The following is a 16,430-nucleotide window of genomic DNA, read 5'->3' as shown; positions in this document are numbered from 1 at the left end:
CAGAGCAGATATGTCTAGGCTGCTCAGCTCCTATTTTCAGTGTCTTAACTCTTCATTGCTTAAATATTGAATGCAGATATGGATGAGGTAGTGAACAGGAAGCTGTCATTTGAACTTATTTCGAAATGATTTCTGTGCTTTTGAAATAAATTATCAATCCTTTGAAACAATTTATTCCGTGTATTTTGATTCTTAAGAGCGTTAATTTTGAAAATGCTCAGATGATGATTTCTTTCTTCGCATCCCATTTCTCTTGATGTTCAATACACTGTTGAAACCTGTATTCTACACTCGAATGTTAATGGTATGTTAAATAATTATTAATAAAGGAAGAGCTAAAAGTGATTGTTCTTATTTCTTTCAGGGAGCAAGAGTTCAGAACACAGCAAAGAATTTAGGAGTCAGGGACCGGACCCCCCAGTCTGCTCCGAGGTAAGTGATTCCCCCAGATCTGGTGTTTCCCAAAGGGCTCAGCGCCTTTTCCCAGGCAGAGTCACTCACAGCTAATGCAGTTGCCCCCAGATATGCCCAGCACAGTGCTGAATATAATCCTAGAAACCAGCCTTGTAAACATTGTGTTTGAATCTGAATAGGCTTAAAGGCTCTCAGATTAAGTGAAATTTTAGGTGAAGCCAGTTTAGAGGGAGCAGGTAGAACTCATAACATTATTCTATTTTGCACATTCCAGCATGAATTCAAAAACAAAGGCCCCTACAGTTCCTGCTAAAATTTGTATTCGAGCTGCACCAAACCACTGAAATGCTATTTGCATTTATATTTCTGTGACCACACATGCTGTTCCCTCTGGCATGAGTGCCTCTCCCATTTGTGTCTGTATGAAAAACTACTGCTTTAACCACAAAACCCCATTTAGATATTATTTTCTCCTTGAAGTTTTGGTTGAGTTTTCTTCCTGTTTGTGCTACCTTTGCATCTTGTATGTTGATCTATTATAGCCCTGATGGTATTGCCATGTCTTGTCACCTGGCTCTCTGCCCAACCTGGATATGACTTCTTTAGAGTCAGGGAATATTCTTTTTGGACTTTATTCATAGCTCATCGCAGTGCCTACAGAGTGCCTACATAGACTGCCTGAAGTGATTTCAAGAATACATGAATGAATCAATGAATGAATGAGCCTTTTGTTTGTCATCCCACCAAATGTTCACAGTGCATATATCATCATAAAAAAGGACTTGAATCCACTTTTAAAATAAATGAACATGGGAACAGCCATCAAAGGAGTGTTCATTTATTTCCCTGGTGACATTAGGGTAGGCAACCATCTATCTTGAAGTAGGGCAAATTTAAATAATTTCTTTATGTTTGATTATTTTTATACATTTGCATTTTAACAAAAAGTAGCCTCCTCCAAGCACTGTCACAGATAAGACACTCTTTGTTTCTATGACAAAGCAGCTACCAGAGTAGGAATGATGACCACAGCATTTATGAAGTTCTCTTTCATTCTGAAAAACCATGTTGGCATTGAAAGTACTTTCAAAAGAGAAAACATGTTTTCCCCCTGAAGATGGATGGAGCACTCATGTTCTAATTGCATTTATTTTTAGTGCTGACTCCTAACTCTATTTAATCCTCTAGTCTTGTTAATGTCATCGTTCATAGTTGATTAGATTAGAATCTAAGACTCTCTGTGACTAAGAATCATTTCACATAGGCATTCTCTCTCCAGCATCTTGAACAGACATGGTATATTTGGATAATAAACCCAGTGAAGCTTTAAAATTCCCATAAGAAAACAAGAAATGGCTCAGCAAGGTCTTCTCTCCTGGAGCTTATAAACACTAATAAACAGTATGGATAAGACTTAAGCATCCTGATCAATAAACCAATATGCAGGCTCAATCTGGGAAAAAGAAACTGATGAGCTCACTTTTTTTCTTTATCAGTTTATGGTTAAAACACTTGAAACACAATACAAAGTGCTAGCTCTAAAATTGATCTATTTTTGCAAGGGGGTAACAGCCCTGAGAGAGAAATCCTGAGTAATTTTTCAGTTTTAATTATTCTTTCATTCATACTACAAATGTTTATTGAAGGCCTAAGAAATGGGAGGATAGAAATAGTTCCAGCCCACAAGGAACTTTCAGTTAAAGAGGAATGAGTGAAATGTAACCACAGAAAAGGGAGAATGGGAGAAGCGTGCTGTACAGGCACAGAGAGGGTTAAGGACTTCAGAGCCTCTGGGATCCCTCCCATCCAGAAACCAGGATTCCTGCCCCAAAGACAGCGAATCACAGAACACACTTGTCCCTCAAGGCCAGGCCATCCCTCAGCAAGTCTGGGGTAATGTTTCTGGAAACATCTTCATGGAGATAAAATTTGCTGTCTCTGACAGACATAGAATTTGATTCAAATCCCCAACCAGTCTCTATCATGCTTTTCCTTTCTCCATTTACTGCCTTTTCTTTTTTTAAATTTACTCAGCAAACAGATACTGAATTTAGGCTGTGTCTCTGTAGGTGTCAAGCACTTTGTTAAAAGCTAAGGATAAAGACATACTCCCCTCTACCAGTCAGTGAGGTGTCATAGAGCAACAACTCAATATAATGGAAATAGTATCTACTGTGTGTGTGTGATGAGAATCATGACAGATCAGCCACTATGGAGAAGTTCCCTAGAAAACTAAAAAGAGAACTACTATATGACCCAGCAGTTCCACTTCTGGGTATGTATCTGGGAAAAATGAAAACATGAATTCAAAAAGATACATACCTCCCAGGGTTCATAGCAGCATTTTTTACAGTAGCTACAACAGAAGCAATCCAACAGCCCATCCGCAGACAACTGAATTAAGATGTGGTGTGTATATATATAATGGAGTATTACTCAGCTATCAAAAAGAACGAAATCCTTCCATTTCTAGAGAATATTATGCTTAGTGAAATGTTAGAGAAAGACAAATACTCTATGATATCACTTATGTGTTGAATCTGAAAAATAATGCAGTAAAGGTGTATATAAAACAGAAAGAGACTCACAGACATAGAAAACAAATTTGTGATTACCAAAGAGAAGAGTGAAGCAAGGAGAGACAAAATAAGGTTACCAGATTAACAGATACAAATTACTGTATATAAGAGAGATAAACAATAAGGATTTATTATATAGCACAGGGAACTATACCCATTTTCTTATAGTAACCTATAATGGAATATAATCTGAGAAAATACTGAATCACTATGCTATACACCTGAAACTAACACAATATTGTAAAGCAGCTACACTTCACTTAAAAAAAAAAAGAATTATGACATAAATAGCATGGATTGCCATTGGAACACAGAGAAGGGACACATAACTCAGCCTAAGGATGGAGTGGAGAGGTTGCAGAGAATTCCTGGGCCAGTCAGCATGGTAAAAGAGGTATTCCTCAGCTGATGCAGTGGCACCAGTGCCTAGAGAACACATCACAATCTGAGAACTACACCTAGATCTCTATGACCGATGCTTGAATGTGATGTAACAATGATGCAAAGTGCTGCTGGAGATATAGGCAGGGGCTTTATCAGGAAGGAACTTGTATTACATATTGAAGGGTTTTGATTTTAACTTGGAGACCATAAGGAACCATTAAAAAACAGTCTTTCTTTCTGGAAGATTTGGGTTTTAGAATTTATGTCTGGCAATATTAGGAGGCCACCTTTTGGGACAGCTCAGATCGAAGGAGATTATTCTATTATTGAGGATGAAGATGAGAGGGCGGATTCCAGAGATATTTAGAAGGCAGAATTAATAAATAATAAAGTCCTACTGTATATCACAGAGGGCTATATTCAGTACCCTATTATAAATCATAATGGAAAAGAATATTAAAACTATGCACACACGCACATACATATGTATGTATATATGTATGTATAACTGAATCACTTTGCTGTAAACCAGAAACTAACACAGTGTTATACATCAACTATACTTCAATTAAGAAAAGACAGAAATAAAAGTCTTTGGACACTAACTGGATGCATGGGGTTAATGGAAAGGAAGGTTCTAGAATGACCACCAAATCTTGTATGACAATGGTGAAGGTTCTAGTCACTGAGATAGTAGATGCAGGAAAAAGAGCATGCACAGGAAAAAGTGATGAGCTGGACTTGGAGATACTGCATCCGAGGCATAATGGGCCATCTATGTGGAGATGCTCTTGTGGGTGGTACAGATTATATCCCTCTTCATTCTTACTAACATACTTTGGCTTGCCAGAGTATCTTAACCAATAACCAAGTATTACATTCCAGATGTAATGGTGCACTGGTCTTGTTTTCTATTATGTTACACTCTTTGGAAACTATTGGGCCCTAAAAATTTGATTTTCTTTATTTGCATAATTGGGAGACAGCATACTGTAGTGGTTAAAAGTGAAAAAATGATTGGGGGTTCCAGCTCCTGCTACATGACCTTATTTAGCCAAGTTATGTATATTTTCTGAGACAGTTTTCTTATCTGTAAAATGGGGAGAGTTGCCTTGGGACAGAACATCGTTACTTTAGCCTTCAAGAGAGGCATTTACTTTCTGGCCTCCTTCAGTACAGCTTTTATTTGGGCCATCTAGAAAGATGAAGGGCATGATCTGTAGGCTGAAGTTTGAAAGGTCTTCTCTCTGCCAGTTTGGATTTAGGCTGGAAATACCAGCTCCAGGATGGCTGCCTCAGTCCAACAGAAAAAGAAGAAAGTGGAGCCAGAAACACACCTTTTTTGTGCAGGTCTTCAAAATGTCCAGCAAAGGCCTCCCATTACCTAACTGTTCAGCTACCAAAAACAAATGCCTCAGCACAGAGCCAAGGTCCAACTCTTACCTATTGCATTATACTTCCCAACTTCATCTGCCTGTTCCAAATTCCCAAAGCCCCACAATTTCCATTAAAAAATGGGTCTGAACTCAGATAACCCTGAGTCCCTTCCAGAAGCCTCACAAAAGCTCAGTCTGCCCAGCTGCACTGTACCCAGAGCTATTATCTCATTAGGTGACCACAGGGAGTAGCCTGGGCTCCAGTTTGTGAGATGGACATTTCAGAGACTTCTCTTCCCAGTCTTAGTTATGTCACATGGAAACATGGGCTGCAAGATCACAGGATATGATGACTCAGCCCAGATCTCATGGGGTAGGACTTTGTCATCCAGCTTAGTGGTCCTGTTCTGAGTAAGGCCACTGTGCCCTTTCACTCTTTAGGCAGCACTGTCAGGGAAATAAAATGATAGAAATTAAAAAGGAAAAGAACTTTGCTATCATCTATAATTCCAGCTCTAGGAATGCAATTTCAAACAACACCATATCCTTCAGCTGCAAAAGCAGCTTTGAAGTCTATCAGCTGAATTTAATGTATTCTTTTCTCTGGAAAGGACGGAATAAGCTTTTCTGAGGTGAGATGTTCTTATTTCGGTATTCATTTTCTTCCATGAAGATGACATATAAAGTACTGTCCACCTTCCAGACTCCAAAGGCAATAATGTCCTCTCTGTGTTTCCAGCATAGGAAAGTTCATCTTGTTAATGAGGTTTCTAGCCCATATTCTCCCCTCCCCCTTTGACTTAAGAATGACCATGGGATTAAATGTTGAAAGGAGAGGAAATTTCAAATTTGCTCAAGTTGTCAACACATTTAAATTCATCTGTGCTTTTAAAACAGAGAAAAGTTGAGATCTGCACCTGATATCTTTCCATCATCAGACCATGGAGTAAGAACAATGTGGCTACTCCAATGTGGTATCATGGAGGAGAATAGGCTTACGGCTGGCTGTGTTACATTGGCTGGTATTCTTTCAGGTCCCTCCTTAAAATGGGTGTGCCTTGAGCATCACTATTGCAGCTATTACAGCCCCCTTTGTTTGTTCAACCATTCAAAAGAAAATGGAGCACTAGAACTTGTATAATCCTCCTGGTTCAGTCCCTTGAGCTCTGCCTTCATGCTTTATGGTTTCAAACAACTAGACCTGGGATGCAAAGAGAGAGCATCTCAGGGCATCTCCACCAGTTCAAATGGATTCCTTGGCCCACTTGAATCTCCACCTGACTTTTATGACACATGAGTGACAGTGTGGGCAGAGCTGGGCAAGTATTCCTTAGAAAACACTGGCTAATTGTGCCCTTAGTACTCAGGCCTTGGGACTGGCACATCAGCCTACCCATGACCAATTGCCAGCACCACCGGGATGGTACAAAATGAAGCAGATTTCTAAGATGAGTCAGAAAATCAGTAACCCCTGTGCAAATAGATGCTATCTTACTTGAAGATCATCGTGATAGACAGGAGGGTAATTATCATCTACTAGAATTCAGAGAATCACTTTGCTACAAGCAAGGTGAATAGCCCAGGTTGGCAGCACAGGATCAAAAGCAGCTGGTGTAAAAATGGCACCTCTACCTAATCAGTAGTCATCTAGATGTGCAAAGAGACATTGGTGTTTTGTAATAGCAGAACTGATATGTTGCATTTGCTAATGCATATGCCATTTTTAGTACCATGGGCAATTTGATCATGACTGACTTCCAAACCAAGAAATGATTTTCAACTTATTTGTTATACCAATAAAACATCTCACTCAATGCCAGGCCACTGTCACACCTTCTCATGCCTTTTCTAGGCTGTACAAGCTATGTGAGCCGCCTCCCCCAGTCGGAGAAGAATGAAGAAAATTCCCAAGGGACCAGGCAAGCAGAAGCTTCTGAACACTGGACTAGACCACGGACATCCTGGCTAAACATTCTTCACCTAACATCAAGAAATGGATTTTTTCCTCTAAATCTTTTATCATGGCGTAAATAACTCATGTTCAGCTTGTGCTTAGATAGTTGTGCTGGAAATGGATAGGAGTCCATTCAAACAATTCAGCTTCCCAAACTGACCTTACTGTGGGTTGACATGTATTATTCATTTTGTTGGTAAAAATTCATCCCTGGAGATTGTTTAAAAAATATCAGCACTAAAACATTTACCATTGTGTCTCCTTTCCCTTGTGTTGAAGTTACTGTATTGTGTTTGCTTTCATCATCTCCAATGGAGCATGTAATGAGGGATCAATCCCTTTGAAGAAGTCTGTCATTGAAGAAACCTGGGCACACTTTCCAAATCATCTCATTAAAAATGTTACAGACCAGGGAAACCGAGTGTTACAGGTTTTCAGTCGCCCACTTGCACCCAAGAAAGTAGTTGGTGGGTGAAAGGCAAAGAGTATGATTCACTCTTCGTAAGAAAGTCTTTCTTAGTAGAGGAGAAGAGAGCCGACTGAGACCTCTAGCAAGACCTTCCTCTTTCGGCCTTCAGGTAACCTTCTCGCTGGTTTGTGGACAGGGCTCCTAGACATTGCCCGATGCTGTCCTTGGTCCCTGAAGTGGGCGTGGCTTTCTTGGGGCATGCGCACTGATGCTGTGGCCTAAGTGTTCAGGCGATGGGGAGAGGCAGGGGACTGGGGTGGGAGGGAAAGAAGACTGGGGGGAAGAGGGGGAAACAAGACTACAAGAAATGGCAACCTTTAACTTTGAAAGATACCTAAAACTCTTAATTTTATTAAGGCTTTCATATAAGATGTCAGTCTCTTAAGACAATACATTATTCTGAATATTTTTCTGTCAAGGTATATATATATATATATGAGAAAGTAAAGCTTTATTTGTTGAGCGTTAAAAGGACTATTAGAAACCTCGATAATTTATGAAATGAGTAGGTGTATTCTGTTTTCATTCTAAAGTACACATAATGTTTATCCTTTCTACATTGATAAAATAACATTTTTAGCATAGTGAATACAATTATATTGATTTTTAACCTATAATTTTTAAAACAAAGTGCCCTTCCAGTGATTGTGATATTTACGTGGATATAGATTAATTTCGTAAGTGAAATGCTTTTCCTAACTGAAGTATATACAAGCCATTATTTGATTTAATTTAAGAAATGTGATAATAGTTTTCAAACTATTATTTAAAAACGTTCATGACTAGTAGTTGTGTATTGAATAATGGAAATACTGCATTACCTATGTATGAGGTGTTTATATTCTGGTCAAGGTAATGATAAATGTTATTTGGCACAGAAGCACTTAAGACGTTCATGATAATTCCATATCTGTAATGAAAAATAAAGAAACCAACATCAGAGTTTTCAGAGAAAAAGCTGAACATTTGAATTTAGTGAAGATATGACCTTAATATAAATATCTGCATTAAATATATTCTTAGCTTTCAGGGGTTTAACATTTTTGATACTATTGCAAGTGATCATGAAGATCCATGAAATGAGTAAATTGTGATTATCCTGTACTGAGAATTCAGTTACATTTAATGCAGGGCTAATGAGTGAGCAAAACTGATTAACTAGCCAGTACTTTCTCATGTTGTCGTTACTGCTCTATAATCACCACCCTGGAAGGAACATTCTTTATTAGAGGCCTCTAATAAAGGGGTTACTGAAAAATTGCCGTCATCCTTTGCTATGTTTCATGGGGGAAATTAGCTGCTTTTGTAGTATTTGTAAATTAGCATATTTTAAAGATCTAATAAGCTCTATATATTAGGATGTGCTTAGTACTATTTTAAGGGTTAAACATGGTGCAGGCGTAGCATCTATCAGAGTGCTTGGCACTTATTAAAAGCTCAAAAGTTAGTGATGACTTTTTTTTCTTGCTATAAAAACTGTAACTAAACGCTACGTAATTTCTACATGCGAAGTACCACCTCCAGATACCTTATCTATGCTTTGTTGCTATTGCTTCACTAATCTGCATAACGATGATTTGAGGTGATGCTTTTTGTATCACCCTCATTTTACAGTAGAGGAACTGAAGCAGGGAATGGTCCAGTGACTTACCCAAGATCATGTGACCCATAAGCGGTAGAATCGGGATTTGAGCCCAGTGATCCTGCCTTCTTAGAACTCTGTGCTCCTTTTCCTTATTAATGTGGGAAAAGTTATAATACTGCCAATTACTTGTTAGTTAAGTTGGAGTTATGTGGGGTGTGTTGCCATTAAATTATACATCTTCTATAAAGAAAAAAGTGAATGGAAATATGTAAAATGCCTTTAATATATGAAAATCCTAGGCTTTCCTGGGCCGTTTACCATCCTGTATACACACGAGGTAACCCAATCCAACTGCAATCTAAAAAAAATATTTTTCTCATTGTTGAAGGTAACAGTTTTTGATATGTTTTGCAAGTCTGGAATAGTACATTGTACAAAATTTGACTATGATTCAAAACAGTGGTAACAGTAAAAATTTCAAATGGGTAAATGAATAAAAACAGCTCTTTAATACCATGGTGTATTTCTGTGTGACATGAGACATTTAACTTGAGTTTTTACAATGGGTTTACCTAAATGCTCACGTTTCCTCTACAACCAGTGTACCTTTAAATGTTACCAAACCTAAATGCTCACGTTTCCTCTACAACCAGTGTACCTTTAAATGTTGCCTAAGTTCTGCCGACTTTAAAGTTCTCAGTTTGGATGTCTGCATCTCTCCACTAAAAGGGAAGGTCACACCTAGAAATTTTGGCTCTTATTATGGGACCTGATGCATCAATACTTGTTAACTAGTAATTCATAGTCAATAAATCAACATCCCATCATGTCTTATAAAGTTTACTCATTAAATATTACAAAATATAATATTAAAAGTATGACTCATTTGAAGAGAGTAGAATTTTGCATCTATTTCTATTATATTGAATAAGAAAGAAAGAAAGCAAGAAAAGAAAAGAGAGAGAGAAGGAGGAGAGAGGGAGGAAAGAACTTTTGTACTAGTTTTTACTTAGATTGGGTATGTAGTGTTGAATTTAGAGTGTAAGCTTTATTTTATGAACCAATATCCCTATTTAGAAGTCTCATACTATATTCTGTCTTTTTAAATCGCATTCTTCCAATGGCTGAGATTCCCTGTGTGTTCAGTGGCCATTCTTGCAGCAACAGTGTTCAATCTAAAATTAGGTTAATTTCTCATGATGCTCTAATATATATGATGTTGTAATTATATTAGTTCTGACTCTATTAATTTAAATTTTACGATAAATTCAAGTGATGTGATATGGACCTTGGCACTAACTGTAAAAGCCAATAAAATGAATGGGTAAAAAAAAAAACCCTGAGAAACATATTAACTCTTAAATTTAAGAAAACAATCTATTTTCAACCTTTGGACACTTTTTTATCAGCAAAATCCATGTTTATTGACTGGGGAACATTCCAGTGAGTTATTCTACATAAATGAAAATAATAAATTTGTAATTAAAATACTACAGTATTCTTTCATTTGTTTGCATAGCTCTTTTCCTGTATAGCATGATGTAATACAGACTAGAGAGCATATTTTTATTCAGGTATATTTTCAGTAAAACATAATATTGAAATTTAAAATGACTAACCTTAAGTCATTTTAATTTACCTTGACTTTAAAAGGTCATTTTTAGATTTTTTTCAGTAGCTCTAGGTACTAACTTTACCATGTGACTAAATTGCTTCTGAATTTTTAAAAACTATGTTTCATTTTTAAAGGCTTATTTTTAAGTGGGTTATCATGCAAAGTTATAGCTCAATTACTATAGTAATTTCATTAACATGTGTGTGTGTATTAACCAGTGTGCTGAAGAAACTGTCAATTTGTCCTGCCTAAGTATGAAGGCAAAGCTTTGAAAATGGTGTAGGATGACCTGAACTTCAATTAAGACAAATATTCTGTACTTTGTCAAGTTGTTGCAGTGTTAGGGATGAGAGCCTCAGAAAAGTTTTACTGACAAGGTAGAGCTAAAATTTCAGTGGGCAACTGGGCCAAGAATGGCCTCAGGCTGATTCCTTTAATAAACAGTGGCCACAACCTTGTAGGTGCTACAATTCCATAATAGTTATTATGGTAAGTCTCTTGTTTTAGAAAAATTTTACTACTTAAAGCTTTGCTTTTACCAGTGATCTCAGTATTTGTATTGCCAAGCTTTGCTACACAGAAACATGGCCTATTTCACTCAGGATTGCTTGCTTCTCTCACTGAGGAGAGATGTCTGAAGTCTAGTAGGTGTACTAAGATATATATATATATATATATATATATATATATATATATATATATATTCATACACATTTTATATTCACATATTTATATCGTTTTTTACAATAATACATTATAAAAATTACTTAGATTCTTATGTCTTGTTCTGTCTGAAGGTATGAAATAGAGAGTTGTTCAATATATTGAATGTCTTGTTTAAATATGCCATAAGTGTACCCGATAGGCCAATTTTTGATCATTGACACTAGTTTCTTACTCTGTCTAGAATCAGTTTACCTGGTTTTGCCATCAGATGAAGTAGCTGATTAAGAACAAAATTGTTGAATTTGTAAATGATAATTCTAGTAGAAATGGAAAGCTTTGGATAGCTAATTTGGAGTGCAAATAACAGAATAAATGTTATTCATTCATGTATTCATTCAACAAACATGTTTGAGAATTCACTTTGTAAAAGCCACAGCCAGCGGGCTTCATTTGTGCTTTGGATATATTCAGTTTGAAAATCTTCATAGTATCTCCTCTTTGTTAATCTCCTGTGTCTTTTACTTGGAATGACATTATTATTTGTAACACAAACCTGTTCTAATACCATGTAGGTATTAGAAGTCAAGAATACTAAGTTGGTAAAATGCTCTAGAAAATATACATTTAAATTTGAGTATCTAATGCCTCAAGCAAATTTGCTAGCATTTCAGATGAATATATATTTTTGTAACTGTCAAGTAAATAAGTAGAATATAGCTTTTTGTTTAAAAATATTTTTATAAGTATTCATCTATACAGTATTCATTATTTTGAACATTTAAATATCAGATTGGTTCTATAAATAGTGATTCTTCTGAATATATCCATATTTAACATTACATAACACCCAAAATGTAATGACAAATGTCATCTGAATGTGTTATTAGAGTAGTCTGGTTTTTTTTCCTTTGTAAAATATACATGTAACATAGTTTCAGTCACTCGGTATTTTATGTATGGTTAAAACAGATCAAGTGTGTTATGTGTTTAATATCATGTATTTTTGTCTGCATAAAATACTAGAATAGTAACATTGTACCATAAATGTCAAAAATAATAAAGTGAAATGTAGTATGACCATTTCAGTTTCTATCCATTTAAATTTAACCAATTCCTATTATGTTCTCATCTGTTTAGGATATAAAATATTCATGAAACAGAGCTTTTCACCCTTTAAGAATTCACAAGCTCAATAGAAGAAACTTGATAAACCTGTGAAACACATCTACAAATATGAAGCAAGGTGAGTTGAAGAGACAGAAACTGCTAGGAAAAGCTAAATGTGGGCAGGAAGGCTTCATGGAAGATAAGAAAGAGTCTGTGCTGTTCCCTAAATTAACTAGCCAATCCATCCAGGTTTATTCAGGACCTATTATGGATAAGCCTCTATCCTAGTTGCTGAGGGTGTTATTAAATGCATGTAATTCTCAAACTCTGCAGTTAAAGAACTTGGTATATATAGATGATTAACACAGCACACAAACTAAAATGGTACCTACCAACATAAGGCAATACACACTAATACAGAATAAGAGGTAAGACAATGAGAAATGTGTACTATAGAAACTCAAAGAATTTAGATTCAATCCAACATCTCTTTATTGGGTACCTGGGAATAACTTATCAAATACTTTGCTAAGCTGGATATTTAGTCCTTAGAAACATATATGGCTATTGTGCATGTAGAGTTTACAGTCTAGAAAGGGAAGAGTGACCCAACAATACCAAAATAATGTGAGATGGCTCAGTCAGCTTTTAGAATGTGTAAGATTAAGCAGTGGAAGAAGGGAATGCAATCTTGTCAGTGAGAGCAACATGAATACATGCACAGAGATGCAAATGTGCCAGATATTTTGGAGGAATGGTAAGTAGATCAATCTAGGATTAAGATTTGTGAATGTGGAGTTCCTGTCGTGGCTCAGTGGTTAACGAATCTGACTAGGAACCACGAGGTTGAAGGTTCGATCCCTGGCCTTGCTCAGTGGGTTGAGGATCAGCTTTGCCATGAGCTGTGGTGTAGGTCGCAGACCCGGCTCGGATCTGGCGTTGCTGTAGCTGTGATGTAGGCTGGTGGCTACAGCTCCGATTTAGACCCCTAGCCTGGAAACCTCCATATGCCCATATGCCGCGGGTGCAGCCCTAGAAAAAAACAAAAGAAAAAAAAAAGATTCATGAGTGTAATAACTGATTATGTTGAACTTTTTTTGTGTATGTTTGGCTATTAATATAATGATTTCTATGAACTGTCTATTTAGATGCTCACATGTTTTATTGCATTTGCTCCTTTATATTTTTGAAATATAAAGTTCTTTATATATTAAAAAAAGATTTGTGAATGTGATTTGACAGGATTTGCATTGAATCTCTTGATTGCCTTGTAATGGTACAGTCATTTTTAACAATATTGATTCTTCTCATCCAAGAACATTGTATATCTTTCTATCTGTGTCATCTTTCTCTCATCAGTGTCTTACAGTGTTCAGACTTCAGATCTTTTGCCTCTTTAGGTAGGTTTATTCCTGGGTATTTTTTCCTTTCTGATGCAATGGTAAATGCATTTGTTTCCTTAATTTCTTTTTCTGATCTTTTGTTGAAAATGCAACAGATATCTGTGTATTAATTTTGTATCCTGTGACTTTACCAAATTCATTGATGAGCTCTAGTAGTTTCCTGGTAATGTCTTTAGGGTGGTGTGTGTGTGTGTGTGTGTGTGTGTGTGTGTGTGTGTGTAGTAACATGTAATCTGTAAGCAGTGACAGTTTGACTTCGTTTTTTCCATTTGGGATTCCTTTTATTTATTTATTTTTCTTTTCTGATTGCTGTGGCTAGGACTTCCAAAATTATGTTCAATAAAAGTGGTGAGAATGGAGTTCCCGTCATGGCGCAGTGGTTAACGAATCCGACTAGGAATCATGAGGTTGCGGGTTCGGTCCCTGCCTTTGCTCAGTGGGTTAACGATCCGGCGTTGCCGTGAGCTGTGGTGTAGGTTGCAGACGCGGCTCGGATCTCGCGTTGCTGTGGCTCTGGCGTAGGCCGGTGGCTACAGCTCCGATTCAACCCCTAGCCTGGGAACCTCCATATGCCGCGGGAGCAGCCCAAGAAATAGCAACAACAACAACAACAAAAAAAAAAGACAAAAGACAAAAAAAAGTGGTGAGAGTGGGCATCCTGTCTTATTCCTGATCTTAGAGGAAATGCTTTCAGCTTTTTACCATTGAATATGATGCTAGCTGTGGGTTTGTCATATGTGGCCTTTATTATTTTGGGGTAAGTTCCCTCTATGCCCACTTTGTGGAGAGTTTTTATGATAAATGGATGTTGAATATTATCAAAAACTTCTACATCTATTGAGATGATTGTATACTTTTTATTCTTCATTTTATTGATATGACGTATCACACTGATTGATTTGCAGATACGGAAAAACCTTGCATTCCTGTGCTAAATCCCACTTGATCATGGTGTATGATCTGTTTAATGTATTGTTGGATTTTGTTTGCTAGTTTTTTGTTGAAGATTTTTGCATCTATGTTCATCAATGACATTGGATTTTAATTTTTGTTTTTTGTGGTATCTTTGGTTTTGGTATCAGGTGATGGTGAACCTAACTTTTCACAGAACTAGAACAAAAATTTTAAAATTTGTATGGCAACACAAAAGACCCAAAATGGCTAAAGCAATCTTGAGAAAGAAAAATGAAACTAGAGGAATCAGTCTCCCTGACTTCAGACTATACTACGAAACTACAGTAATCAAAAAAGTATGACAGTGGGATAAAAATAGACATATAGATCAATAGAACAGGATAGATAGCCCAGAAATAAACCCATGCACCTATGATCAATTAATCTATGATGAAGGAGAAAAGAATATATAGTGGAGGAAATACAGTCTTTTCAATAAGTGGTGCTAGTAAACCTGGACAGTTATATGTAAAAGAATGAAACATTCTCTAATACAGTATACAAAAATAAACTCAATATGGATTAAAGACCTAAATCTAAAATGGATACTATGAAACTCCTAGAGGAAAACAAAAGCAAGATATTTTTTGACATAAATAACAGCAATGTCTTTTTGGGTCTGTCTCCTAGAGTAATGGAAATATAAACAAAAATAAACTAATTGTACCTAATTAAACTTAAAGGCATTTGCACAGCAAGGGAAACTATAAATGCAATGAAAAGGCAGCTTACAAAATGGGAGAAAATATTTGCAAATGATGCAACTGACAAGGGATTGATTTTCAAAATGTACAAATAATTCATAGAGCTCTATATTTAAAAAAAAAAGCCAAACAACTCAATCAAAAAAAAAAAAGGGCAGAAGATCTAAATAATGTTTCTCCAAAGAAGAAATACAGATGGCCAACAAGCCCATGAAAAAAAAAAAATGCTACACATCACTAACTTTAGAGAAATGCAAATCAAAGCTATAATCACCTCACTCTGGTCAGAATGGCCATTATAAAAATGTCTACAAATAACAAATGCTGGAGACGGTGTGGAGAAAAAGGAACCTTTCTACAGTGTTGGTGGGAATATAAATTGGTTCAACCACAATGGAAAACAGTATGGAGAGTCCTTAAAAAACTGAAAATAGGAGTTCCCTATGGCTCAGTGGATTAAGGATTCAGCATAGTCATTTGTGGCTTGGGTTGCTTAGTGGCATGGATTCATCCCTGGCTCCTGAACTTCTGAATGCCTCAAGTGCACTCCCCCCAAAAAACCCCAAACAAAAAACAAACAAAACCCCCAAAAATAGAATTTCCATGTGATCCAGTGATCCCATTCTTGGACATGTGTCCAGGGAAAACTATAATTTGAAAAGATTCATGCACCCCAATATTCATTACAGCAGTAATTATAATAGCCAAAACATGGAAGCAACATAAATATCCATCAAAGATGAATGAATAAAGAAGATGTGATCTATACATGCAATGGAATATTATTCAGCCACGAAAAAAGAATGCAGCATTTGCAGCAACATGGATAGAACTAGAGATGATCATACTAAGTGAAGCAAGTCAAAGACAACATCATATGATATTGCTTACATGTGGAATCTAAAAAAAAGGTACAAATGAACTTATATACAAAACAGAAATATACCCACAGACATAAAAAGCAAACTTATATTACCTAAAGGAAAGGGCAGGGAGAGATTAATTAAGAGTTTAGGATTGGCATATACATACTGCTAGTATATGCAAAATAAATAACCAGCAAGGACCTAATGTATAAAGCACAGGGGTCTATACTCAATATTTTTTAATAACCTATAAGAGAAAAGAATCTGAAAAAGAATCTGAATCACTGTGCTGTACACCTGCAAACGGCTCAGTCTCGATGGTATAGGACTCTGACTGTCCAATGATGTTGGGCA

At 36.5% G+C, this 16,430-nt stretch overlaps 1 protein-coding gene across 1 annotated transcript in view; it reads left to right on the top strand.

Moving 5' to 3' along the window:
- Nucleotides 1-7,419, top strand: part of PREX2 (phosphatidylinositol-3,4,5-trisphosphate dependent Rac exchange factor 2) — a 280,051-nt gene extending 272,632 nt beyond the window's left edge. The window contains exons 39-40 of the mRNA XM_047783794.1: nt 365-432; nt 6,606-7,419. Coding sequence (XP_047639750.1) covers nt 365-432; nt 6,606-6,651 — 114 coding nt within the window. The 3' untranslated portion in view covers nt 6,652-7,419. The remainder of the gene's footprint in view (nt 1-364; nt 433-6,605) is intronic.
- The last annotated feature ends 9,011 nt before the right edge of the window (nt 7,420-16,430 follow it).

This window comes from Phacochoerus africanus, chromosome 6, assembly GCF_016906955.1.
Source record: "Phacochoerus africanus isolate WHEZ1 chromosome 6, ROS_Pafr_v1, whole genome shotgun sequence".
NCBI lineage: Eukaryota > Metazoa > Chordata > Mammalia > Artiodactyla > Suidae > Phacochoerus > Phacochoerus africanus.
Note: the sequence above shows the minus strand (reverse complement) of the source record. Positions and strands in the feature narration are given on the sequence as shown.